This window comes from Ptychodera flava, chromosome 9, assembly GCF_041260155.1.
Source record: "Ptychodera flava strain L36383 chromosome 9, AS_Pfla_20210202, whole genome shotgun sequence".
In the NCBI taxonomy this organism is placed as follows: domain Eukaryota; kingdom Metazoa; phylum Hemichordata; class Enteropneusta; family Ptychoderidae; genus Ptychodera; species Ptychodera flava.
In genome coordinates, this window is record NC_091936.1 from 17,357,624 (window position 1) to 17,384,101 (window position 26,478).

Here is a 26,478-nt window from a genome sequence, read left to right on the forward strand (position 1 = left end):
CATCATTCAACAGTAGACATGCTCACATTGATTTCTTGCTCCCTATACATTGTACGTTTAACTGAATTATCATTGGTATACAAAAACGGATTAAGAAACATAAGCCGTAGGCTGTGCCCCCTAGTTACTATGTCTCCATATTGTCAAGGTGCCAGAAGGACACTACATTATGAACAAAAAACACCGAAAAAGTCGTGAGTGTGCGAAAAAATCAACAGTTACTACATGTATGGACAATTATACGAGTAGGTGTAGGAAGGTATATGACAATATAGATAGCAAAAAGGCATACTATATGGGGCACGCAATCACGAAATGAGAAATAACACCGCAAATTCAATCATATACAGTAACTTACACATAACACCAATCATACGTCATGACATCTAACCTCAGCAATTATCCAAATGCGACAAACGGACAGGTGTCGGCACCCGGGGGGGTAACACTCTTTCTGAGAATGCATTCATAACGATAGATGAAAAATAAAGTACACAACAGACGGTTTGTCAGTGTCAAGAGAATGTGGGATATTAATATCAATGAAGCTATTTGATTACACTGGAACATTAAAAAAGCCATCCAACTTACAATTCATGATCAATATAACGCTCAATTACAATACAATACAATATTCGCCAATTACAATACAATTATCTGGCTCAATTTGAAGATTTTAGTCTATGGCACTCAAGAATATAATTGATATGCCACAAATATGCACAGCTTAGCTTTGAAAAAAAAGGAAATTTAATAAAAGATATATGTTTTCGCTAGAACTGTGTCTGTCACATGCAACACACATCAAGATAGCCTAAATCACAGTACACAAAGACGTATCGATGTTACTGTCTCACCTAATGCTATGATGGTAAGTCCTGTGGTTCTCAAGAAGCAAAATCAGCATTTAAGTAATCTTGAAACATCAACAAACGGTAAAAATATTTAAGAATTATGAAGTAAAAACAAAAGCCCGTTTTGTTTGTTAATGCCGAGTGTGGTCAAATGATTCCTGTTCCCATTTGATTGTATGCAACGAAATACTGAATTAATAAGATCATTAAGATCCACGTCATCTTTAGTTGTTTTTCCTTCTGTGGTTTGTTGAGTGGCTAAAGTATCTTTATCGTGATGGCATAACAACCAGAAGCATTTTTGTCTCCAGTTGCTAGGTACGCGGGAAGGTAGAAATCGTCCGTGACCTCTATGACCTTAGTTTCCATCAACTTCTTGAAGGTGTCTCCCTTCACCAAGTGAATAAATTTTTCATTCGCGGCGATCACGATGAAGCCTCCTGTGAAAGAGAGGGAAAACTCAGGTCAAATTTTCGAGGATCAAATTGTGAACTGTAATTGTGAACTGAAACTATACGAATGCAAGCTGTTGATATCGTTATAAGATTGCCATATTAGCATACTCAAAGAACTTCAACTAATCGGTGAAAACTAATCACATCGACAAAAGCTGTAAAGATTTGTCAACCTCTATTCATTAAAAAAGGATGGAAGATTTTCAGATACGAGAAAGAGCATCCCATCCAACGCTTAGGAACCACAATTTCCACTGCAGCCTGTACGAGACTAGAGGGGCGCGCTCGTTCAATGCAAGCGTATGTATGTCATTGATAAAACGAAATCACCCAAAAAGCATATTGCTTGCGACATTTGTCAATTACTGTTGTATCCATTTGCGGTCGTTCTAAAGTTGCTGCGTACTCACAGCACGCATCGCAACGTTACCAAGATGTATAGAGATGCAAAGACAATGACATCAGCTTTTCCCACCAAAGTTTACCTGGTTTAACAACTCTCGTCCATTCGTGGAAAACGACATCTGTCACGTGACCAGAAACAAAAACGCCACAGCAAATGATAGCGTCATACGAATCTGCAGAGAGATGCATCAAAAACGAGATGTCATATTGATTACTAAAAATCATTCAAGGTAATATGAGCATCGAAAGTGAAAAACTTACTTTTGCTCAAACTTTCCTAATGAAACTTTCTCTTACCAAATCAACAATAAAGGTCGGGGGCCTGGCGAAAGTAATTACCCAACATTTTGCGTTATTTACAATTCAAAATGGCCATCATTCCTGTGATAACTCTATGTGGGAACATTTAAGTTTGTATTTTCGAAAAAGTATGCCGGTGAAAGATTTTCTTTCTCTAAGAGCTTTAAAATGAGCCCCAACAAGTGGTAGATCAGAAAAAGAACTGTAGAAATTTGAGTCTGGCGCGTTGTACCTTAATATTTTGCAAGATCAATTAAAGACTATAACTTACGTTTAGCGATTTATGGAATTCACAAGCTTCAGTCATTTAGCTAAAGGAGGAGGTCGTCGGAACTCTGCTCGAAGGTTGCCGTGTATTAGGGTACATTGGTGATTGATGAAAGGTAAAAACACGTTTGTTAACAATGAATATCGTAAAATTTAAATGTTGCAGCTATGTTAACGTGATGTATCCAGATCGTTCATAAAATACATTGTTTGTAAATTAAAAAGTCGTACCCGCGCAGTTCCGACGACCCCCTCCCTTTAAGGCACTACGTGACTCGAAAGTTAAACACAAACTTTTGCTCAAACTTTCCTCAATGAAACTTTCAACCGTTCTTTTATAAAAATCAGGGGTCAGCATGCAAAGCTTGGTACCGGAGAAACAAATTACCAAATATTTACCGATGTTTGATATTTGAGGAAATGTAAAATTTTCGAAAAGACATTGACAAAATTTGTTACATCACAAGTTTTAAGCCAACCCCCATAAGTACTAGACCAGAGTATCGAAAGCGATTGAGAGCCAGAATATCTGTTCCGGAGGCATTGTGAATAGTCTATTGGAAAAAAATAAGTGAAATAAAGATTTTCTCAAGTGGATATTTTCAGGTTACAAATATTTATAAATTAGAGCTTACTTTCTTCACTAATTTGCTCATCTTATGGTCAATTTCCTAAATACTTGTAGAAGTTGTACTAAGTTAGGCAAACGGTAAATGATATGCACTGTTAAAATATGCATCTGAACTGATTGGATGGCTCATTATGAATGGAGACCGTTCATTGGTCTAGAACTCGTGCATTGTCTGACTGCAGGGGTTTACACGTGACCTTTTTGAACGCCGTCCATTGGTTGAGCACCCAGTTTTTCGGCCAACAGTTTTGAGTATATTCCCTTTTCACGTGCGATTTGAAGGCTATCCTCCGACATGTCGACGCCATCGATGTTGTCATATCCCATGTCCCGCAACTGCAAGAACAAATAAGGAGGTAGATGGAAGTCATTTAACTGATTTTTCTAACACTTTTGTTGAAACAAAATGAAAGACATTCAGTTCGATCAACTTTTCCAGTGTGAAGTTATACAATTATTGATAATGGAACTATTAAATGCATGAATACCAAAAGCGGCGAATGTATATAAGTCTTGCTCTCTTTCCAATAGTTGCCGCTGGCTGCGCTGTGCCAACGAATAGGGTCAAGTCACACAACAAAGTAAACGTGTACGTTCGGTGTGAAGAAAGACTGAGAAAGGACAGTACTCCGACGCAAAAATGTCGTAGACGATGTAGGAACAAGGCAGGGGACACTGCCAAACCCATTCCATAGGGAGCGATGCAAGTCACGAACAAAATAACATGTTACCCGTGCATTCAATTGGGGATAATTGAGGCAGTCTGGGTTAAGGGTTATTATTATTTGTCAGATATGATGGTGTGCACCTATCAGGATTGCACGTGGGCAACACGTCCTAAACTCGTTACACAGAAAGATATTGTGAAGCGTGCACCTGTTCTCCGACCAATCCAGTTCCGCATCCACAGTCCAAGATACGCGCGTGCTTGTCGCTCACAACTTTGCTTAAGGCATCGGCAGCGTACTTCGGTCCATTGTAGCGGTCGCTGAAATCCTGCGAGACGAAAAATCATGAAATTAAACAAACTCGTGCACTCTATAAACTATACATGAATATACATGCCATCTTCTTTGAAATATCTCAAAGACGTGTCGTTGTTTGATACAATTATTGGATTACCTTATCATAAGAAATACTCCATTTGTCATAGAAGTTTTTCACGCTGTCTGTGGTCGCTGCAGGATCATAGGCTTGGTTCAGCGTGTGGTGAAAATCGGAATCCATACTACTTTCTTACGTATACCTAACAAAGTGTGTAGATAAAAGCGTTACTTGGATCGTGGACGACATATGAACATAAAACAATATCAGTTATCATATTATAGCTTTATCAATACCAGTGAATTTTGTGACGTCATCCTCCAGATTACTACTGATAATGTATTCGATTGTCCAGAATTGTACTATTGTGACTCCAGATGTTTCCTACATCTACTAATTCACTGACATTACCAAAAACTATAAAATAATAATGTACCCCCTCTCTCATCCATAATGGACTCGAGCAAACTTTGCACTCCATAATATACCTGGCTTGGCCTCGTACCTTATAGCGTGCAAAGTTCGCCATTACGGGCCGGGAGAGGGTATGTTATTGCTTAATTATGTCATACCAGTATATTGGTGGCGCAAAAGCAGCGAGCTGATTGGTCGAGACGTGAAAGTACCCATGCTATACTATATTCGCTATATAATACATATGGAACACAGGCAAGCTCTCAGCTGGACACATTCCTTTGGGTTTCACACTGGAATTTCAATATATTATAATATTATGGTATAAAATCAATAATCCGCTTCACCGATGGATACAGTGCAGTTTTGAACAGTTCGCTCGACGTATGCGCTCGTTATCGCCCTTGCATATACAATGATATCTATCGTGAACTGGTCAAAACTTCACTTGTGATTTAGACCAGCAATAGCTAAACGCGGCAACAAAATAAGCCGAGTGTAACGCAACTTCCTCTATTCAAAGTTTGACTTCTAATGAGATGCTCTCCCTGGCAGAAATTTCAGGCGCTTAGAGAAAGTTAATTTTTATATATGATCACGAAAGGGAATGGTTTGCAGGTTCTTTACCGAAAATTTGAGCTAAAGTTTAAAATTTCAACAACGAGGCGCATACAGCCGTAAGTATAATTGCCCGTTCGGCGCATTGTACAGTTTATTACTATTCGTCTCGTGACCTGACAGAAATGCCATGCACGTACAATGTGTACTCGTACCACGATATCGCATGTCATATCATGCCAAATCAACTTTTTTATCAGCTGTACAATGGACTCCGAGACAGAGTCTCACTTATGTACCTCGATAGTTGTGCCGACCACGGAAGTGTAGTGCGAGACGCCACAACTCCAACTCCAAAGTTGTCCCACTGCACTGCTGACAGTAAGGGTACCGGCCGGGGCTACAGGTGGATATGCTCACGTTTGCATCGTGTCAAATCGGCAGGCCGCAGGAAGCCGCATACACATCATACCACTGCACTGTTTAAACAGGTATTGTGCGCTACAGTTACAAATAAAGTGCACTCCTGTGAAAGTACACGCCCCTGCCCGAAAATGACCCTACCTCACCTTGGAGCCGCTTTGCTCAGTCACACAACTCACCGTGTTACGCGCTTGAGACTTGTAGAAGTAGCCCTCCCGACAGTTGAAAAATAGCCCAGAGAAAAAGGGATGACCTTGTGTATGTCATCCGCACTTTAGAACTGTGCGTGAGAATGCGCTAAACGACTTAAAAGCTGAACAGTCAAATATCAGTACATCGCCCGAGTACCGAAGTCAGCTGCACGCACGGGCGCACCAAAAGTCAGTCCAGTGAAGAGTTAGGCTAAAATCCTAAACCTTATCCCCTGCACATTTTCACATACCCTGTTAAAATATTGACCTTTCCATGTAAACAGGAGCTTCTAAATGGTGTCGTGAAGTTCCAAACGTGAGCGAGGGAGAACCACTGCGTAAACGCTCACAGACGAATGTCACAGACGGCGCATGCGTGTTTGAAATAGGTCACTGGACAGTAATTTGACGCCTCCTGTTCACAAGGCGTCAAGGGCATCGGTATCCCTAGACATGTTAGTTAGGTACATGAATGCTGTGTTTGCCTATTCCATTGACTTGCATGTACAAACGCAAGAACATGCTGTTTTAATATTGCTATTTCTCGCAATCCGGTATGTTAGACAATCGAAAGCTCACTGAAGATGATGTCAAGGTTAGGAAGCCGTCATTATTTACGGCTTGGGGGGGGGGGGGTCCGGAGGAATTGCTTTAGAAACTCCAAAATTTCGAGAACCCCCCTGCCAACCATGACGTGTTTGAGCAACCCCCCTCTCTGCTACAGAAATTTTGAGTGACCCCCCCCCCCAAAAAAAATCAGGCCCTGTATTAAAATTCAGCAAAGATACAAGAATCAGTATCGCTCAGGTATTTGAGGAGTTTATTTTCCTACAATAAAAGATGGGTTTGTTGTCACGGCATTCCACTGGTTTTAAACTTTATAGAATCAGAATTAGCTTGCTTCGCACATTTTCCCCTATCGGTAACCTATACAATGTAGAATATAGAAAGCAGACGTTTATCATGAATGATCAGGCAAGTATCAATCTTTAATCAGGAAATACTGAACAATGTACTCAGTACTAGCCTCTAACACAAGGCTTGCTTGGGGCCTTGGAAGTGGTTAATTGCAAGCCCATAGTATTTGATAAATAATATTTGAATAATTTATATTGTACAACACTTACATGTGAATATTGTCCTCCTAAGAGAGTATTGTAACCTTATTTTATTGTACTGGAGAGAGAGAGAGAGAGAGAGAGAGAGAGAGAGAGAGAGAGAGAGAGAGAGAGAGAGAGAGAGAGAGAGAGAGAGAGAGAGAGAGAGAGAGAGAGAGAGAGAGAGAGAGAGAGAGAGAGAGAGAGAGAGAGAGAGACAGAGACAGAGAGAGAGACAGAGACAGAGACAGAGACAGAGAGACAGAGAGAGAGAGAGAGAGAGGCACAGACACAGACAGACAGACAGACAGACAGCTAGAGACACAGATACATACGTACAGACACACAGGGTTGTAGAGATAGACAGAGAGACAGACAGAGACATATAGCCAGACACAGGCAGGCAGACAGACAGAGAGAGAGAGTAACAGAGACAAAGAGAGAGAGAGACACAGACTGACAGGCAGAAATACACAGATAGACAGACAGAGACCGTGACACAAAATCTGAGCAAGAAGAAGATATAATTTAAACAGAAAGAGGGAGACAGAGGGCGCTCTTGCCTGCAAATTTCTTAAACGCAAAGTACCAATGCATGACAAGATTTTTGTTATTATGGTTGTATTTTGAATACTCAATCAACGAGCAAGTCCTAAGCATTTAGTATATTTGAGTGACTTTTGTGGTACCTAAAACAAGACTTCAGTGTTTTCGACTGGCTTTGCTAAAAAGCGTATTTACTACTTTTCGTAAGATGATTTTACAAGTTTCAGCTCTAGATGTGCTCGATTTACTAGAATGGCAAATTTAAAACACCTCATTTTTATCAGTTCATGGACACCTTACAAAGTAGACATACGGAACTCGGCCAACGTTCACAGCTTACAACAAAATCGTTTATATAATAATTTTCATCACTACTTTTTAAGAAATCGGGCTGAAGTGATGATATTACTGTTGCTAATATGTTGTGCCTAAATCTCATTTTAATCAAAAACGACGTCAGCATAATCTTCTTGTCTTGATCCACATTGCGATGAATGCTAAAATCATGTAACCGAAAATCGAAGCCAAAAGAATCTCGATATCCTGATGAAAATTAGCCTGCAAAAGAAACAGAGGCAGCCATTACTGTACTTGTTTTTCATAGAAAGGAAGATCATGTTTATAATGGACTTTTAGCAACGGACAATATCCATTATAATGGGATGCCCTTTGAATGTAAATCCACACTTTAAAACGTCGACGTCATACCAAGATACATTTTTACAGGGTTTTACACGAAAATTACGCACGAAATTCACATATATTATGCTGGCTTTTTTCATTCGCCTTCCGGTTGTTTGTCAATCTATCATTTTAGGACTTCTTAACGAAACAACCAGTGAAAGCACGAGGGTAGCTTTGCTTCCATTTGCGTAATGAATGGCAGTCCACCTACTTTTCCCAGCCTTGTACCAAGATTTTTTTAACTTACCAAATATATCGATTAGAAGATACGCTTATGTTAAGATCTCAGGACTTTCATATAAAACTGTAAAGCATTACAATCGTATAGCCAAGTAAAGTTCGAATTTAATAATGTGAGCGGACGCGATGGGTCCTTTTTGGTCGAAGACCTTAAAATATGATATTGCGAAAGAACAGGATCATATCGTAATTTTCTCATGTGTTGGAAATTTTCAAAACCCTTTCACAAATTGCGGACAACTGTTTCTTTGCACATGTCCGATGGAGCCGTGACGTCATTTGAAGTCTATTACTCTATTGTACATCATTTCAGACTTCGAGAGGGTATCTATTCAGTTGTATTCGTATTCAGTACCATAACCACAAGACATACTAAGTTCTCTTACCTCGTTGAAACTGAACGATTCCAAAACCTGACCACCTGTATCGAGACATCGCGTACGGTCAGCCATGATGCATCCTAACACAAGAATGAAAGGAAATACGAAAAAAGTTTAAAAATCGAATATTTTAATCACTTATGGAGGTCAAGTGTCAATCAATTTGACAAACTGCGATTTTCTTCGTGCAACTACCTTCGAGCTTCGAGTTCGAATTTGAATTGGACGTCATTTTGGTAATTTTACACAATTGAGTAACTTGTTTAAATGTTGAGCAAATCATCAACTGCTCCCATCACCATTGGTGCGAGTTAGATTAATATAAAAGGCTCGCTCAGTCATCATCCTCTCTCGGAAATGCTCACCTATGTGGTCAACGTTCCTCCAAATTATTATGGACGCCGCTTCATATGCAAATGGGAGGAAGGATATGTAATACAACCAAAGCAGAAAAACCGGCACAGTCCTGTTGGAGACAGAGGGACATTGGACTACTGCATATATGAATGTCAGCTTTAGCGAAAAAAGAAAACAAACCTTGATTGTTTCAAAAACCAAGAGCAACACGGATATTGATACACCCGGAACAGAAAATCTGCTGTACGTCTGTACGGGTTTATTCTATGAGACAATCAATTTATGCCAAAGTTGGAATATGTAGTTTTAAGTGTGTCTTGTCGTAAAGTGTCATTAAAGTTAACCTCAATTATATATATATATATATATTATATATATATATATATATATATATATATATATATATATATATATATATATATATATATATATATATATATATATATATATATATATATATATATATATATATATTGCTAGACGTGGAACTTGTCGTGATTACTCTACAGACTGTTTCATGCGCTTGGCAATCGTCAGGAGTGATGTTGGCGGGCTCGTTGCTACCTATATATAGGGTCAGGTGTATATGCAAACGAGGCTGTTGTTCTGGCGCGTTCAAGTGTTAATGAGAAGGAATTTGCTTCTGTGTCTACATTTCGAAAGAAATTCTGTACGTTTGTTTAGCAGTGTCGACTTGTCCGAGTTGATAATGTGAAACTTCTCCGTGATGCAGAGGTTACAGCGTTTTGTCTTGTTGAGTAAGGCTGGGCTCTTTCAATGATAGACCATGTGACGTTGTATTTTGTGTCGCTGTCCTTGAGGGTCCATATGTATTTTGAGAGTTCCGTGCTGTTCCTGTGTTTTGATGTTTTGAAAGTATATTTGTGATATGTATATCTTGTTTTGAAAGCTGAGTCCGTGAGTCCGATATAGTGCTTTGTATCATTGCTTGTATTTACGGTGGCTTTGTATACTACTGAAGGCGTGAGACAGTTTCCGGACAATGGGCAATCTTCTTTTTGCGGCAGTTACATGGCTTGGTTGGTTTGTTGTCGTTGTGTAGGAGGTGGTTGTTATGGGCTCTGATGATACTGCCCATATTTCTTGTACAGCTGTAGCTGACTTTCACATTGTTTTTATTGAATATCTTGTGTAATGGATGTCCTTGCGGGAAGTGTAATTTAATGAGGTTCAGGAATCTTCTGCCGATGTTCGTTTTTACTGCTTTGTTGAATGGTGGGTTATACCAGATTATCTGCCTGCTTCGTGATCTTTTGGGGGCGCTGCCGGTCGGTGGTTGATTATATTTCATGTTGTGCTGATGGCCGCTTCTCTTGAGTGCTGTTTCGTATTCAGCGACACAAAATACAACGTCACATGGTCTATCATTGACAGAGCCCAGCCTTACTCAACCAAGACAAAACGCTGTAACCTCTGCATCACGGAGAAATTTCACATTATCAACTCGGACAAGTCGACACTGCTAAACAAACGTACAGAATTTCTTTCGAAATGTAGACACAGAAGCAAATTCCTTCTCATTAACACTTGAACGCGCCAGAACAACAGCCTCGTTTGCATATACACCTGACCCTATATATAGGTAGCAACGAGCCCGCCAACATCACTCCTGACGATTGCCAAGCGCATGAAACAGTCTGTAGAGTAATCACGACAAGTTCCACGTCTAGCAATACCTATGCCCTGCGGAAACGCATCGAGCACTATACATTGCCTGAATTGACACCAAGCCACTGATATATATATATATATATATATATATATATATATATATATATATATATATATATATATATATATATATATATATATATATATATATATATATATATATATATATATATATATATATATATAGGATAAAGCCCGAGTACGAGGCTCTTCTGGTATATAAAGTCCAACCCAACGATAAAATGTCGAGGCCGCAGGCCGAGACATTTTATTGTAGGGTTGGACTTCATATACCAGAAGAGCCCTCGTACTCGGGCTTTATCTGACTTAAAAACTATCGCCCCTAACTGATATATTTTCGTTTTCAATGTGTTTACGTCAACCGTCCCCTTTGTCAATGTGACATGTTTAGGATATGAATTAAAACTTTTATTTGTGAAATAGCCTTCCAATGTAATGGAACATCCTATAAATGCCCTGGGGTACAGCAGATTTTGTGTTGCAGCTGGTTTCCGCTGTGTTACCAAATTTGAATATTAAAACGTACCAGATGTCTACAGAATATGACAATCATGTTCACTTTTGATTGGACAGTACTTTACTACGGCGCTGTCATTCGTTTCTGGAATTTGGTGACCAAGGCTTTATGAGTAAATAAAACACCCTGAATTGAGCACTCTGATTGGTCAATCAACAGTAGATAGTTTTTAAATATATATATATATATATATATATATATATATAATATATATATATATATATATATATATATATATATATATATAATTTAATTTAAATTTATATTAATACACGCATATTGCCTACCTACCTACATACAACACTTCCTAACTCGTGGAGAGAGTCATATTTCCTCATTCTATACAATTTTACGACAACCTTTTTCCATGGGTAACATTTCGTTTTTGAAAATTGTAAATTTGACATACAAAGTGGTCAATTGATGAAGCTTCAGTGTATGCTTCAATAATGTAGTTCATTCCATAATTTCATTCATGAAATACTCTAATGCTTCGGGTAAAGGATATAGCAATGGTGATCAGAAAAACCCAAGCCCTAGGATCTATGGGAGAACATTCATCAGTTTCAATGTACGAAAAAAAACTACGATACGAACTAAGTTTTGAAGTCACTCTGGTCACATGTGAAAGTATCAAGGAAAAGAACACAATAGCACTTACGAAACGTTCATGTAATATCCGCCGACGATGAGACAAGGAAGAATCCATAAATTTGCCACCAGGATTGCCATTGGAATTGTGGGACACATGGACCCAAAGAACAGCCCTGCATATAGAATTAGTTATTTAGACCAAGTCTTGATGGCACTTGAGTATTCAGGGAGAGATAATTGTTTTCTCAGGGGGTCGTCGAACTGCGCCTGCGTGTGACTATCTTGTTTACAAACAATGTATTCCATGCATCACGTCCATGCATATTAGATGCATCACGTCAACATAGCTGAAACATTTAAATTGTACAATGTACATCATTATAATATGTTTTATCGTTCACCAAATCGCCACCGTACCTTGGATACAGGATTTACTTTGGTCGTATGGTTCCGCATTTTCGATGACCCCTTCCCTTTAATTTCTGTCTATATAAGTACACTTAAGAGACTCCCCTTTAATATTCAAGTAATGGTAAGTGAATATATATTACAGCAGCAACATAAAGCTCTTTTACAGTTATGAATATATTTGAGCGTATAGCGAGGAAAAATTATTTTCTTATCTGTAAATATCTAACGCGGGTTGTCGTACACAAAGTTTCATTATGATAACCTGCATATATTCCAGTTTCTTTTCTCCGAGACAATGTCTTTTCATAATTGACACCTGGTATTTCTGTTTCCTTGATCTTTTAGAGCGGTTTACGTACTTGTTACTTTTATGCAGAGTGGAGCTTCAAACCTTTCGAATCTCAACGCACCATTATTTCCAGATTTGCATCACAGATACATACCCGAAAAGTGAGCTGCCAGCAAAAGTAAAGCCATTACGAAACACATTTCCAGGTAATCCCTCACAGAGTCGCTAAAGCCTTGGAAAGCAAAGAAAAAAAAACGTGTTACATCTTGATGATGTGTACTTCTCTTTTCAGTTGCAACACTAAAGGACTCATTACTGCCAACATTTGTGACCGAACTTGTCGAGATTACGTCGGCAACATAATCGATGATCAACGCAAACCATTCTGAGTGTTTCTTGGTGAAGGTGGCGGTTGTTTATGAGTTCTTTGTTTGGACTTAAACTTGTGGTGTCTTTTCATCGGTGTAGCTCACGTCAAACTTGTATTGTGAGTTTGTAGACTGCAAGAGTGCCATAAAACCATTATCTCAATTATCATGAGCTAAGTGGAAATATACATTTGGTGTTGTATCAGTCCTAGTTGACCTGTAATTTTTTGTGATGAAAGGGGGGGGGGGGGGGGGGTTGATAATGCTCCAGGTTTGTATTGTAAGATCATCGGTTTCCTTGAAAAGAGGCGCTTTTAGAGGCTAAACTTCGACTTACCAACCATCCAGAACACGATTGTAATCTGGATAAACACAAAGAAAACTTTGATCGGTATCTGCAAAGGAACGGTAAAGACAGATAATCAAAAGAAATGAAGAACACTTGGTGGGTAAGCAAAGTGCTTCGGCAAGAGGAACTAGATGTGTGTCTTTATGTTACTGTGTGTATATTACGCTATTAGGACAACATTGACACTAGAACAGCATAGCATCATTTAGATAAACGAATGAATCGCCTTTTGTGATACAAATTATACTTGAGACAAATTTACCTCGACAGTGCTTCTTGCGAGAAAATAGGCAGATAGCGTGTAGGCCCTGTCACTGTGCTCTCTTGCGAATAGTGGCCACTCTTCAGGAAATATCTTTGACGACGAAGAATAAAAAGTAAGTAAGTAAGTAAGTAGGTAGGTAGGTAGGTAGGTAGATAGGTAGGTAGGTAGGTAGGTAGGTAGGTAGGTAAGTAAGTAAGTAAGTAAGTAAGCAAGTAAGTAATAAGTGTCAGTAAGTAGGTAGCAAATAAGCAAGTAAGTAAATAAGTAAGTAAGTAGTACACGTAGGCAAGTAAGTGAGTGAGTAAATGAATGAGTAAGCAAGTAGGTACCTAAGTTAGTATCAAGCAAGTAAGCAAACAAATAATGAAGTGAGTGAGTGAGTAAGTAAGTAAGTTACTAAGTAAGCCACCAAGCAAGCAAGCAATTAAGAAGCAAGCATGAAAGTATGTAAATAAAGTACGTTAGCAAAGTGAGTTATGTTATCTTGTTGAATGTAGCCTTGGTCCACAAACAATGTCTATTCTGAATACAAGTCTTAGCTCAAAGTCTTAGGTTTAAGTTTTTTTTACCTTTGAAGACTTCATAAAATTTGTTACTCCGATGAGGATTGTTAACTGGAAAAGACAACCTTGAAGGTTTTGCACTCCTCTCTGAGTCTTGTCTTGTTGTAAATAAACCACTCCGAATAGTAGTGCAGTTATCTACATTTGAGAGATGATACAAAGTCACTGTATGGAATGGCCGGCTTCAGAGTGGGGGAAATGGCGCTCTTGGTTACTACTATACCTTTCACTGAGTAAAAACAATCTTCGTGTACTAGTAATAACGTAATAATAGAAGAATAACCAAATCAGATCTGATCCCTAAAGAAGGGTCAACAATGCTCGTAATGTGCAAAAACTGCTCATTTGCTAACAGTACTTTGGTCATGCCATTCTTTTGACTTATAATAAACATGCTGATTATAAATGATCTTGTCCTCAGTATAATTTAAACAAACAGGATGGCATACTTCAAGTATACAGGCATAAGGGGCAATCACCGCGCTGTCTATGGCAATTGGCCGTGCGATCATCCCGCAAGTACATAGTTACTAATGGGAACATATTTTATCTTCGTTGAGACACCAATCCCTCCATCACGTTAGCAGACGATACGACTTTCCCGCCGACCTTAAGCACTTATCTAATAGGATGAGCAAAGGCTGGCCGGACGAACGCTGAGTCGCATTCCCATGGTGGTGTAATTGCTTGTTTGAGGGCGCCTTTCATGGTGAGTAACACTGAACAGACCCTTGAGATAACGTCGAGTTGTACTACAGCTCAACATGGGCCAACCATTCTTCAGTTTTGTCTGTATGAATACGACAATCATTTGTATTACAGAGATATTTAATTCTTAATGAAAATAAATGTGTAGTAATCTTGACGTACCACGTATGAGAAGACATTTACTTTCAGTAACACTGGGTTTCTCCAAACATGCCGAAAACATCTCATGTAAAGTTGTTGTAATTGGGTCAACCAGGATGCTTTGTATCTGGAGAGAAAGACATGATGAATTCAGTGCTTGTGATTGCACACCTCCATGTTCTGAAAGCCTTGATTTATCCAGAGCAGACGAAAATTAATTAGGCCATACAAAACAGATATGTGCGTTTCCGGTTGCCCGACCTACCCTATAAAAACCCACCGACCTAGCAATTTTTTTTCGCATTTTTCAAAAAAAAATCGAGTAAATTATCTAAATTTTGCTGTTTTTTAAATGTCTCTGCAAACAAAACAAAAACTTCTTCCGACCTAGCTACCCTAATTTTCGGAGGCACCTTACCGGAAACACACAAGCTTTTGTATTTGGCTTTAAGGCAATACGAGCAGTGGAACTGAAAGTTTTAAACGTTTTCCCGAACCTCCGTAAAGAAAATGTAAACGGTTCTCTTTTGTAGCAAAGAATTAAAATTCGTCTAAGGAGCAAAGTTTGGTTTTTGAGAAATTACCCACAATGCGTCACCTTTTGGAATTCAAAGAGACGCTTTACTCTGTGTTATTTTGATTGGAAAAAACTTAAAGTTTCAATTGTCGAAAGCAAAAGGCCGTGGAAACTTCCACTTATTCTACAAATTCGTCAGTAATACAAAGTGAAAGGGTTATAAACTTACAGTTCATCTTCTTTGTCTTTCTTAGCCTGTAACAAATTATATAATATATCAATAATAAGGGACTTCCGTGTAAGTTTTCACCTCTGCTGTTATTACTTCCAGAACATACATCGTGACCTATAACGTCCACACACAATGAATTTTCACAAAAGTGTCTGTGTCACCCTCTTTGATACCATTACTGTCTCGTTATCGCTGCTTTGTTTCTTTATACTTTTATACTTTTATTTTGGCTTGTAAGCAGTGAGTAACATCATTGGGTACATACAATAACTTATTGAAAATTGAAAAACAAAGATGAGAAGAAAAATAGGGTAGAGTAGAAAGCTCGTAGGTACTTAGTAGTCTGATTCTTAGCGTCATTTTGAGCAAACCTAAGAAATCATCTGATTTTCAATGCCAAATATGTTTTTGACCGGTGACGTCTATCAATATTGGCTAAAAGGCACACGATTCAGATTCGAGATTGTATATTATTCTAGTTACTTGTTTAAGTAGCTATCTCCAGGTGTTACAGCGACATGAAGCATATGCAGTGGAAATCGATAAGACACTTCGTACTTACTTCGTACCCGCGATGTCTTAGACCTACTCTGTCAATCTTCGATTCAACGGCGATGAAATCGGGGGAGTTCTGAAAAGCGTCGCATATTTTCTAAGAAACAAACAGGAATCATAGCAATTCAGTCACCTCAATTCACTATGTCGTTTGAATGTTAACTTTGTAAGAACCACTTTGTTGAACCACAGATTAGCAGACACAAATAGGTGGCAAAGTGCTTTCATAATTGAAATTTTCAAGTCAGGGGTATACACACTTACAGATAGACGCTTATAAGTCACGAGGGCACCAACACTTGTTGTTTTTGTTAAACTTACACTCACTTTTATTTTTGCCTTGCTATTGTCTTCATCTCCCGATCTGACGGCTAACATGCCCAGCAAATAGTCCGTTGGACAGTAAGTGCTGGGACACTCATAACCAATATCCTTAAAGAATCGTAAAGTTGCGTTGACCGAACCCAGGAAGGCACATCTTCCAGACGCCATCAACAGTACTCTGAAAACGCAAATAAAAAAGTTGCTTTTGTTCACTTTGAGTTATCTTTATGGACTGCCTCTGCTTATTAAAATACTAACATTTTAATTCGCGAAATCTTGCTGTCCTTTTCACCTTTGTAATTAGAGTAATTTACTTCAAATAATCGTTATCAAAAAGTTAGTCTAGAAAAAGACAAATTTCTATGGCTACAGAAACGCATTGGTTCATTACGCCAACAAGACTATGGTGTCACCATGGAGCTTAAGTCTTCAATTCCAATATCATATAACATCATCAAAAATTAAATATTGTAAAAAAAAAGACAATTCAAAATCTTTAACAAATCATGAATTCCATAATTTCCAGTGTGTACAGTATTATTTTCTTCCATGATTCATTATTCCATGATGTGAGCCTTACCAAGACAGAGCGATATCAAGGTTAGGTCAAGGATCAAATGAAAGTGACTTACTTATCAAACATGGCGCACACATTGGACGACGGTTGATGTATAGTGCAGATCACCGTGTGGCCTTTTGCCGCCAATTCTTTCAGGGATGTGACAACACTTGCCGCCATATATGAATCTAATCCAGACGTCGGTTCGTCACAGAACAACACAGAGGGCCTTGTCAATAGCTGTCGATGCAAAAACGTATCATTTTTTTACTATTTATTGTAAAACACGAACATTTGAATGTCAGAAGGATCAGAAGAATTGTAGATCTACTTTGTTTAACTGTTGTTTGTGGCATACCTTTCTCCTGCCATATTGTTTAACACATTGAAAACCTATTCTGTATGGCTAAAATGATAATCAATCTTCATCAAAATTATTATTAATTCCTTCTGTTCTGTTTGGGTCGTCGGTAGATGCGTTATTTATGTGAATTATGTTGTTTTTAATGGTATTATTGGAAATGAAAAGGATAACAGCTGTGGGTTTTGATAATAATGCCATTGTAATTTTATAAAACAAAGAAATGTTCTCATTCTTCTTTCTAAGTAAAGCATGATGAAAATACACAGTTTTAGCCCAAGCATGGTGCATTGTGTTCAAAAAATCATGTTCAAGGACGGACACGAAAACGCTCCATACATATTCTACGTTTTCTATTTCAGATACCGTGTCGCTGACTGTTTTGGGATCTTAATTGAATGTCACAGTCACCTCAGACGCCATGCTCAGTCTTCTTTCTTCACCACCTGACAAGGAGAGGGCAGGGCGTCCCGGTAAACCAATCATCGTATTGACACATTTGCCCAGGCCAACCTATTTTCGGAGAGAAAAGAAAAATACTACATGGAAAATGGCGAAAGACTGACCCTTCATCAATGGACGTCCTACTTTCAATACACCATTATATTTGTAGCGTTGAACACTTACATTTGCAAACATTCGAACGAGAGGTGCCAAGCATTAAAAACAGTCCATAATCTCTTAAATTGACCACAGAGAACCATTTATATTAATTCAGAGTCATATATGTTTTAACAATATTGAATATTGGATTTCGCTTTGAATAATCTGAAAAAAGACATTAGAATTCACGCATATGACTTTACATGACCAGCATCGAATACCTGTTCTATAATATTTTCGACAAGTTTGATTCGTTCATCCTTGGTCACGTGTCGATCTATCCGCAAAGTTGCCTGCAAATAATCAAACATATAAAATGTATGGTGAACATGGCTCAGCTGAACGTTCCGACACAGGTTATTGAAAATATATCATAGTTTGTAAAAAGAATATTTTTTTTTCATTTCTTATCTTTAACCAAAAAAGGTTATTCAATACTGGAAATAAGTGGCAATTCCATAGATAACATAACTCTTTAGATTATCTCAGCTTTAACTAATTGCATTTGTGTCCAAGCTTTTATGTGACTGTCAATGCAACGCATGCACACAAATGTATAACACACCAACAATATTTAGTAAGTCCAATTTCACAATAGTAGAGACGCTCATATTGATTTCTTGCTCCTGTAAATTTTATTTTGCATATTGTATATAAAGGTGAACCTACTTGGAACATAAGGTGTTCTTTGACCGTAAGCGTTCCAAGAAACAGACCATGCTGTTGGACGTAGGCCGAGACCTTCTTAAAACTCTCACTGATCGGTTTCCCGTTGGCGAGAATCGTGCCTTCGATGTGCAGTTGCTTGGCTGAACGACCGGTGAGGACGTTCAATAGTGTTGTCTTTCCAGCGCCACTTATTGTGGAATGGAAAAAAAGCAACAAAAACATGACAAACCAAAACAGTGTCAAATAAGACAAAACAGAGAGTTAACTGTCATCCCAAGCAAGCCGTGACTATTAGGTAGTTCTGTTAATTCTAAACTGTAAGTGGTACTGATATGTTTTTATTTTCCTGTAGCATTAAGATTGGCACGAAACTATTAGGTCAAAATACATATCCTACACGGATAACCCTTCGACTGAAGGCGGAGATGGAGGTCATCTATTTCTGTCGGTGCCTGCAAAATCCGCAGCTAGCAGAACGGAAGTAAAAGTATAGGCATTGTCTTTTTCCTCCCAATTACCAGCCATTGTCCATCACAATGGACAATTCATTCATCATAGATATTCAAATAAAAGAAACATAGCCTTAACGTCATTAATACACGTCTTTCTGAATTTCGCTGAATGACCATATTGGCAAAATATGTTGCCAAAAAACTATGTCAGATACTTTCACTTTAATGCTGGTCATCAAGGTGATATCTTTACTAAATGGATCGTTTCTACATTTTAATTCCTGATTATTCTGAGAAAATATGTAATGCCCTCTTGAAACGACTTCCAGTCTGAGTAGATCTCGTCGATACGTTTTTGGTTACATGTTCCATGCAACATCTCTGCTACAGTGGGACGATTTAATTCAATATTTCCTTTCCCTAACGATAAAAATGTTTAAAAGCGGAGCTATTATGAAAACATTTCAGAAAAAAGCACTTAGCAATATCTTAGCATGACCAACCCAATCTATGATCGATATTATACCTGCTTCCCATTATAGCGAGAAATTGTCCGGGTTCTGCAATTCCAGAGACTGAAAATAAAATTTGACAAAGAGATATATCACACGCTAAATTATATTACTCGACAAACTTGTAAACATATACCTTAGGTGTATTGTCATAATACAGTTATAGCGTTGCCCAAAACGATCTGCATAGCGGATCCGGTAACGATGTTGAAGTATTGTTCAACATTTTGTCGTACAATGAATTCGGTGCATATATAAACAGGACCTCGTCATGACTGCTGTTACATTGTTGGTTTTGAGCATTGCAGGAAAATTTGGTTCTTCAACAATTTCAATATTTTGACGTTTTGTGCAACAAATGGAAGGACATAAACAATATCCCTTCACACCTACAACCTGCCATTTCATCTTTCTTAAGTAAATGCTCATTGAATCAACATTCCACAACTATTTATAGGAGTAAAGTGACTCCCATGTATTCTGTAAAATAATGATATTCGCATGGAAGAATGTCAATTAAAATTGGAATTTTGTCATTTATTGAAAGAGTATTTTAAGCTTGTGTACTGGGAAAGCTTGATAATGTGACAGTTAAATCAGCAGATGGTATTATAGACTTGCCGATTATACACACTCGATCAAGTCCTATTATAAATGTTATGAAAAATGGGTATGTCAAACTCCATCAGATGTTGGAATTAGGGTTTCTGGTTCAGATGGTGGCTTGAATCTGATAGAATCGACTGTAAATTCCTTTCATTTAATTAATGTGCAATAAATAATAATGATAGTTTTACCTCTGCTCAAGATGGTCTTCATTTCGTGCATTTCCACATCATGAGCTGGTCCGCCCTCGGACGATTTTGGTCCCTGCGTCATCACGGTGACGTTTTTCCAGGTCAACGTTATCTGCTCCTCTTTGGCGATAACATTTTCATCGGAATGTCCGTGGCTTTGTAGATCCTGCAAAGCGTATTAAAGACACTTCATCACGGCCGCCTCAGGACAGACTCTCTGATAATTTTGATAAATATGACAGTAACACAGTGATACGTGTACAGGTGTGTAAAGTGTAGAGCCAAAACTAAGAAAACAAAAGTATTTCTTGTTTCCGCATACATCTGTGAAGGTCAATTTTATGGAGGAACTTTGTTAGAACTCTACAATAAAAGGTAACGAAAAAGCATCAGTATTAAAAAGCTTTCTACTTTTTGATGGCTACATTTATCACAAAGCATTCGATCAGCATAAAATCAAGATTACAATGTATTTCCACAAGATGCATTTCAAAAAAGCAGTATGGAAAAGCCAATGTTTCAGTGTTTCTCATCACATTTCTGTCTATTCACTATTGCATTCGCCCACAACTATTACCTACATGTTAAGCAATTATACATAAACTGAAAATAGTTTTTTTTTCACTCTTGCGCATTGTTTACTTTAAACTTGATCAATTGAAGCACTTCATGTATGGCTGATGTACTGGATGTGCGAATCTTTTTGTCTGGGTTAAATATAAGTAATGAACTCAGCACACGTTGGCTCCAGTTTCTTCGAACCATTACTTATTGAAAACTGGTAGGTTTCTCCATCACTTGGCACGTACTATGGGTCTTTAATGAAATCATGTGTTCCCGTTAAAGATTCTTCAATTGAACACATAAAGAAATAATATTAGGCAAAAAGTAAAACTTTAGATATGATTGTAGCCAGTTAATATAAAAGTTTTTAAAACGATTTTCTTAAGATGGTATAGATATGAGATTCGGTTGCTCTTTTTATTTTTTGTAAATACAACTTTTCGCCTATCAATGACGTGTTTCATTGATAATACGCTATTCAATTGAATTCTTTGCAAGAGTTGACAGTCAGAAGAGGATGAAAATGGACTGGTGTGTACACTGATAAATCAACACACTTACTGATATAGTGTGAAGAAGGTAAAGGCAAATCAAGTGCTACTACTGTAACAACTTGAAATTTTATGCCTTTTAAGGTAGTACGCACCTCGATAATTTGCTAAACCTTTCCTCAAGGAATCTTTCAATCATTCTCTTTTAAGATCAAAATAAAAGTAGGGGTCACCGTGCAACTTGTGTACTAGAGAGAAAAAATACCCAAGGTTTACCGATATTAGAAATTCAAAATGGCCGCCATCCCTGTGTTAACTCTATGGAGAAAAATAAAAATTTTCGAATTTCGAAAAACTAAGCCATTGAAAAGTTTTCTTTCACCAAGAGCTTTAAAATGAACCCCCACATGTAGTATATCAGAAGAGAATTGTAAAAGTTTGATAGTCCGAATGTCTGTCCCCGAGGTGCGTTCTACCTTGAGATAGAATGCGCCTCGGGAACAGTCATTCGGACTCTCAAACTTTAAAGTAATTTTTATCTTACACTAGTGGCTATTCGTTTGGAAGTTTGTGAGTATATAAAGTTTTCAGCAGCTTCTATTTTGTGATAATCTTAAATGATGTTTTCCCTATTGAGTTAACACAGGGCTAGCGGCCATTTTAATTTTCAAATGTCGGTAACCGATGGTCATATGTTTATTTATGTTCTACAGTGACCCCTTATACTTCGAAAGAGTTGAAGTCTCTTACGGAAAGTTTGAGGTTTTAAGTCTATCAGTTTCATGGTGCAAACCTTTAGTTTCAGATTACCCATAAACGGGCTGGGTATCCAGATACATTAAATTTTCAAACTCTAAACAAATCAATCCGAGACATCATATTTGATATCTAAAAGCACGTATAACTTTGCTTCGTTTGCAATTATTAATTACTCAAGTTGGCAAAATAGTGGCATTGTAGTTAATTTACATTTTGCAAAATGACGCCTTTCTATAATATTTAACGAAATACCTTTGTAATCAGTATTCCAGTATGTTTGACCTTTGACAGAAGATATCGAACTCCACAGAGCCAAAATAGGTTAATGAATTATTGGGTCTCGTCAATATGTTGTGTACAACATGAGACCGACCTACCGATATTATCAGCGACTCTGGACTCATCTCGTAGAACATTTTTGACGGCGAATCTCCAGGAAAAGTAGGATACCAAAAGGTACATATCACAGAGTGAGAAACCTACGTCTCCCAAGAGTGTCAAGTGATGACGTCACATATGACGGGTGAGTCCAAACAGTTGCTGCGACTTTAGTATAAGATGTCTCAAACACCAATGCTGGAGACAAGTAGTGAGGCTAGCGTCATCATTTACATGCTCAGAAACTGTGCTTCTGTTAAAAAACCCGCAACTTTGACAGGAATGACGTCTTTGTGAATTTTGGATTGAGGAATGACTCTTTCTTTTGTAGTGGTCAAAGTGAGAACGGTAGGATTTCTTGTTTAGCGCCATTGTATTTATTGGTACTGGTACCATTTAAAATAGTAGCATTATCTGTCCCCACTGGGCAATTCCTATTTTCCTGGATTACTACTTTTCTTTTCTATTTGACATAACATTTTTAGGCGTACTTCTTGGCAAATGCTGCCAGTCTTCAAAATTTCAAAACCTCTTCCTTCTAAATGCGATCTCTTCATATTAACCCATTAACAAGATTCCTTCGAAGTGGATACCATGACGAGATCATGTTTAAGTAGGGTATTACTGCCTATAAAGTTCGAACGATAACTACTCTTGACAAGACTGAAAGAGCCGTCGCTCGAGGGCGCCCTCTACACTCCCTCACCCCCCGAAGGGGAGTGCAGAAAGCGTCCTCGAGCGACGGATTTTTCAGTCTAACTGTCGACATTATTACTACTACAACATTTACTGTGATATGTGCATAAGTCTACTAAGGTAAAACGACATAAGAGCCCTGGCTCGGTCATTGTAAGATCTGCTGTCGAAGGGAATTACCCTTTTCGATCTTCAAAGTGCAAATTTAGTTTTGAAAATAAAAACTTTGATTGGATGTTGCTTAATCTTCGATTTAGAAGTAGCGGTTAATTTCACGAGTGGCTGGCTCGAATGGTTCCTTGATTCATACTCAGGCCCAGCGCCGCCTGAGAACCTGGCCTAAGATTGTAATAGGATAAGAAAAACTTGATTCGCGCTCATACTATTTTGAATCTTCCGCTGCTGAGTCACGGAACTCGCTCTGGACACCTGTTAGGGCGTCTACTGAACCCAAGGCTGCCGACCTTAACAGTCCGCACGCAATTTTGGCCTGGTCTAAACTTTGGGTCAGCTATGAACCCACCCCTCAGACCCGATCTAAATTAGGCTGATCCAGGGCCGAGCCACGGTCGACCCAACGCGTGCACATTTTTTTTTAAAATCCAGAGGTGACCTAAACTCCGTAATGTGAGCGTAGTAAGTATATATACAATACTTTCACATGTCAATGTGAAATTTACCAAGGGCAGGATGTAGGGTCACGGCCATTAATTTGAATTATTTTCACGAATGTACATTCAATTCTCAGTATTTGCTGAGGACCTAACATGTTACAACGTAAAAGCAATAATTTGTGATTGCTGCAATGTAGACCTGAGAATTTTAATCTGTCATGAGAAATTGCAAGAGGTTCAGTGACATGACTGCACACATTTATCTGGCCTTTGAATTGATAAAATGAGAGTGCTTTCCTAATTTTAGAAACACATTTAGTCTATCCCCGCAAATCGACAATATTTTCCCACACATCCATCACTCAATTTCAATTAGATGAAGGGCAATACGTACATTTACGAGTATTGGATTGAAAAAAATGCTGGTGTATGCTTTCTTTGGGCTTGACTGAAACGCGTCGAAGTAAAATATATTTTAAGCACGAAGAAAACAAATATCCATTAAGTAGCAATACGTTCCTAGTGTACTGAGATGATTTAAAGTGAGTTTGAGAGCTAGCTATAATAACCGAAAAGATACGCCAAGTGTTGTTATATGTATCGTGATGTGGCCGCACACCAACGAAATTTAGCTTTTAGCATCTGTGGCTGTCCGTCTCTGAGACATGTAAAAATCGGGTTACAAAATCATCGACGATGGTTAAGAAACAGTTTCTCATACCAACGACTGGAACCGAAGAGCATGCTTCAGTGGAAATGCATGCAATGAACTCGGTAAGGTAAACCCATAAAATTTTATTAAGTCGGAATACGTATCTAAATATCTTCAGACTGTAAAATGGATAACGAAAACCGTGAATACCGATACACCTCAATCATCTACAGTTGCATATCTATATTTCGACGTCTGCTGTCTTACATGTGACGACCAATCTTGCATCACTTTTTATAAACCTTTATACATCGTTGATAATAAAGCATCAGCTTTGTGCAATTTAGAATGATTTTAACGAGGCTTGCCGCTCGTTGCCTATCACTTATATATAACAACGCACATGGTATTGGTCACAAGTATCTCGGAATGGATTAGGATTTATGTGTCCCATGGGAAACAACAAAGTTCAATCGAGATCTGCTGGGTAAAATAACGTTCGGTGTACTGCAGAGTTCATACTAACTTGTACAATTACTATACCCAGTGCTTCACATAGATAACACCACTGTAAGTTATCTGATAAACCAGACCTGCAAAGTGGTAGAAAAATCTAGCACCTTTGATGAAAACTCAAACAAACGCGAGGGACCTACCACAAAGCAAGGTTGAATGTTATGTTACAAATAAATACCGGATCAAGTTTTTTGAATGAATTTGTTTAATATGAAAAGTAGTTTTGGCAGTTTGACTTCTTGAAACATCTGTGCACAACTTTAACTATGTTTGAAGCCAGACCAGATTAAACATCAAGTGACAACATTTTACGGTTCGTACCAAAAAATTAAGTTCAAAAATTCAAGTGTACAACTCTAACAATGTATGACTGAATATACTCAATTACAGAAAGTGTGGCTCTCATGTAAATTTTTGTAACTCTTACTTGACAAAGTGACGGTGCCTTTCATATAAATAAGGGTAGCAACTTTCCCCTATATTGTGGAAATTCTTATTTTGTGATAAGCAAGTCAGAATAGACAAAAAAATCCACTTTGTTTAGAGCTCACAGACGAAATCATTTGTTTGCACATAGCAAACTTAAAGGGAAATCTGTTTGCAATCGGTTAAGGGGTAATTTTTGACAGTTTTGCAGTTGTGTACCGTCGTCATGTTGTACACTGAGTAACTTTATATAAGTATTCCATGAATCTTGATATCACAAAAGGGTAAAAAAGAGCTACTTTGTCCCTTTAAGCTTTTATTGGAAGGCCTAACCTAATGGTTTGTCTTTATCGAACGTATTGTTTTATATTATGATACATTCAATAGTTTTCATTTCTATATCTATTAGCTTGATTAGCCATGATACGTAATAAACACAGATACAATCTCTATAACATTTGCAGCATGTTTTACAATTCAATGCTGAAAGTTTATCACGGGGTCGTGGCCAATATGCTTTTTTAACAATTTGTTTGATATTGAACGAACTTACAAAAAAGTACTTATTTTTAATGCTTATCTGTTATATCCTTGATGTGAAGCCGGAAAACGAGCCAGATCATTCGTATGTTTCATCGGTGATGGAAAGCAGGCAAGTTGCTCTCTCTTGGAAAGACATTACGGTTTCTCTTCTCATCGGCACCAAATGAGAAAGATAAGTCCTCCAGATCGGACGATTTTCAATCATCGCAAAACATATTGCATAATGGTAAGTTGCTTTGTCGACTGCATTAAACTTGAAAAAAATCTTATTCCATTGTCGTATATTTTACAATGCAAGTCGGTGACCATGCAATCTGATTATTGAGAGTCCAGAGGTGGTATTTGAGTTGAAATCACACACTGAGATGAGGTTGTACATTTCATTGTACTTTATCGGCAATAGCATCAATTGGGAACAATTGAGTGAAATCTTATACACGAAATTTATGAAAAAAAAATAATGCAAAAAAAGTGTGTGTCATAACTTTAACTTT

The 26,478-nt window shown here is 38.0% G+C and overlaps 2 protein-coding genes across 3 annotated transcripts; both read right to left on the reverse strand.

Annotated features, from left to right (window-relative positions):
* Window positions 1–505: 505 nt before the first annotated feature.
* On the reverse strand, window positions 506–5,926 carry LOC139140200 (methyltransferase-like protein 27). 2 transcript variants are annotated; one of them, XM_070709282.1, is made up of 6 exons: window positions 5,794–5,926; window positions 4,035–4,158; window positions 3,789–3,908; window positions 3,110–3,248; window positions 1,795–1,887; window positions 506–1,294 (listed from the first exon to the last, which is right to left on the reverse strand). In XM_070709282.1, the coding sequence occupies exons 2-6, from the start codon at window positions 4,137–4,139 to the stop codon at window positions 1,113–1,115; spliced, it is 639 nt and encodes a 212-aa protein (XP_070565383.1). In that variant the 5' UTR covers window positions 4,140–4,158; window positions 5,794–5,926; the 3' UTR covers window positions 506–1,112. The 2 variants fall into 2 exon arrangements, with proteins under 2 accessions (XP_070565383.1, XP_070565384.1); XM_070709283.1 differs by having other exon boundaries at window positions 5,811–5,910.
* Window positions 5,927–7,047: 1,121 nt separating this feature from the next.
* On the reverse strand, window positions 7,048–22,741 carry LOC139139606 (protein white-like). The gene is made up of 19 exons (XM_070708488.1): window positions 22,537–22,741; window positions 20,346–20,511; window positions 19,563–19,611; window positions 18,585–18,771; window positions 18,137–18,208; window positions 17,724–17,825; window positions 17,025–17,191; window positions 16,396–16,570; window positions 16,076–16,165; window positions 15,511–15,536; window positions 14,786–14,891; window positions 13,922–14,053; window positions 13,350–13,442; window positions 13,076–13,133; window positions 12,525–12,602; window positions 11,738–11,843; window positions 8,855–8,955; window positions 8,496–8,569; window positions 7,048–7,743 (listed from the first exon to the last, which is right to left on the reverse strand). Exons 1-19 carry the CDS (start codon window positions 22,573–22,575, stop codon window positions 7,642–7,644), a joined length of 1,923 nt encoding a protein of 640 aa, XP_070564589.1. The 5' UTR covers window positions 22,576–22,741; the 3' UTR covers window positions 7,048–7,641.
* Window positions 22,742–26,478: the final 3,737 nt, after the last annotated feature.

Bases quoted from the DNA above. Each gene is read 5' to 3' on its own strand.
- LOC139140200 (XM_070709282.1), bottom strand. From the start codon at position 4,139: ATGGATTCCGATTTTCACCACACGCTGAACCAAGCCTATGATCCTGCA. The intron at 3,909-4,034 runs GTAATCCAATAA...TTCGTCTCGCAG, and splicing joins GGAGTATTTCTTATGATAAG to GATTTCAGCGACCGCTACAA. The intron at 1,295-1,794 runs GTAAACTTTGGT...TCTCTTTCACAG, and splicing joins GACGAGAGTTGTTAAACCAG to GAGGCTTCATCGTGATCGCC.
- LOC139139606 (XM_070708488.1), bottom strand. From the start codon at position 22,575: ATGTTCTACGAGATGAGTCCAGAGTCGCTGATAATATCG. The intron at 13,134-13,349 runs GTAAATTTGTCT...GTTCCTTTGCAG, and splicing joins TCGCAAGAAGCACTGTCGAG to ATACCGATCAAAGTTTTCTT. The intron at 11,844-12,524 runs GTATGTATCTGT...TTCTATATGCAG, and splicing joins GCTGGCAGCTCACTTTTCGG to GGCTGTTCTTTGGGTCCATG.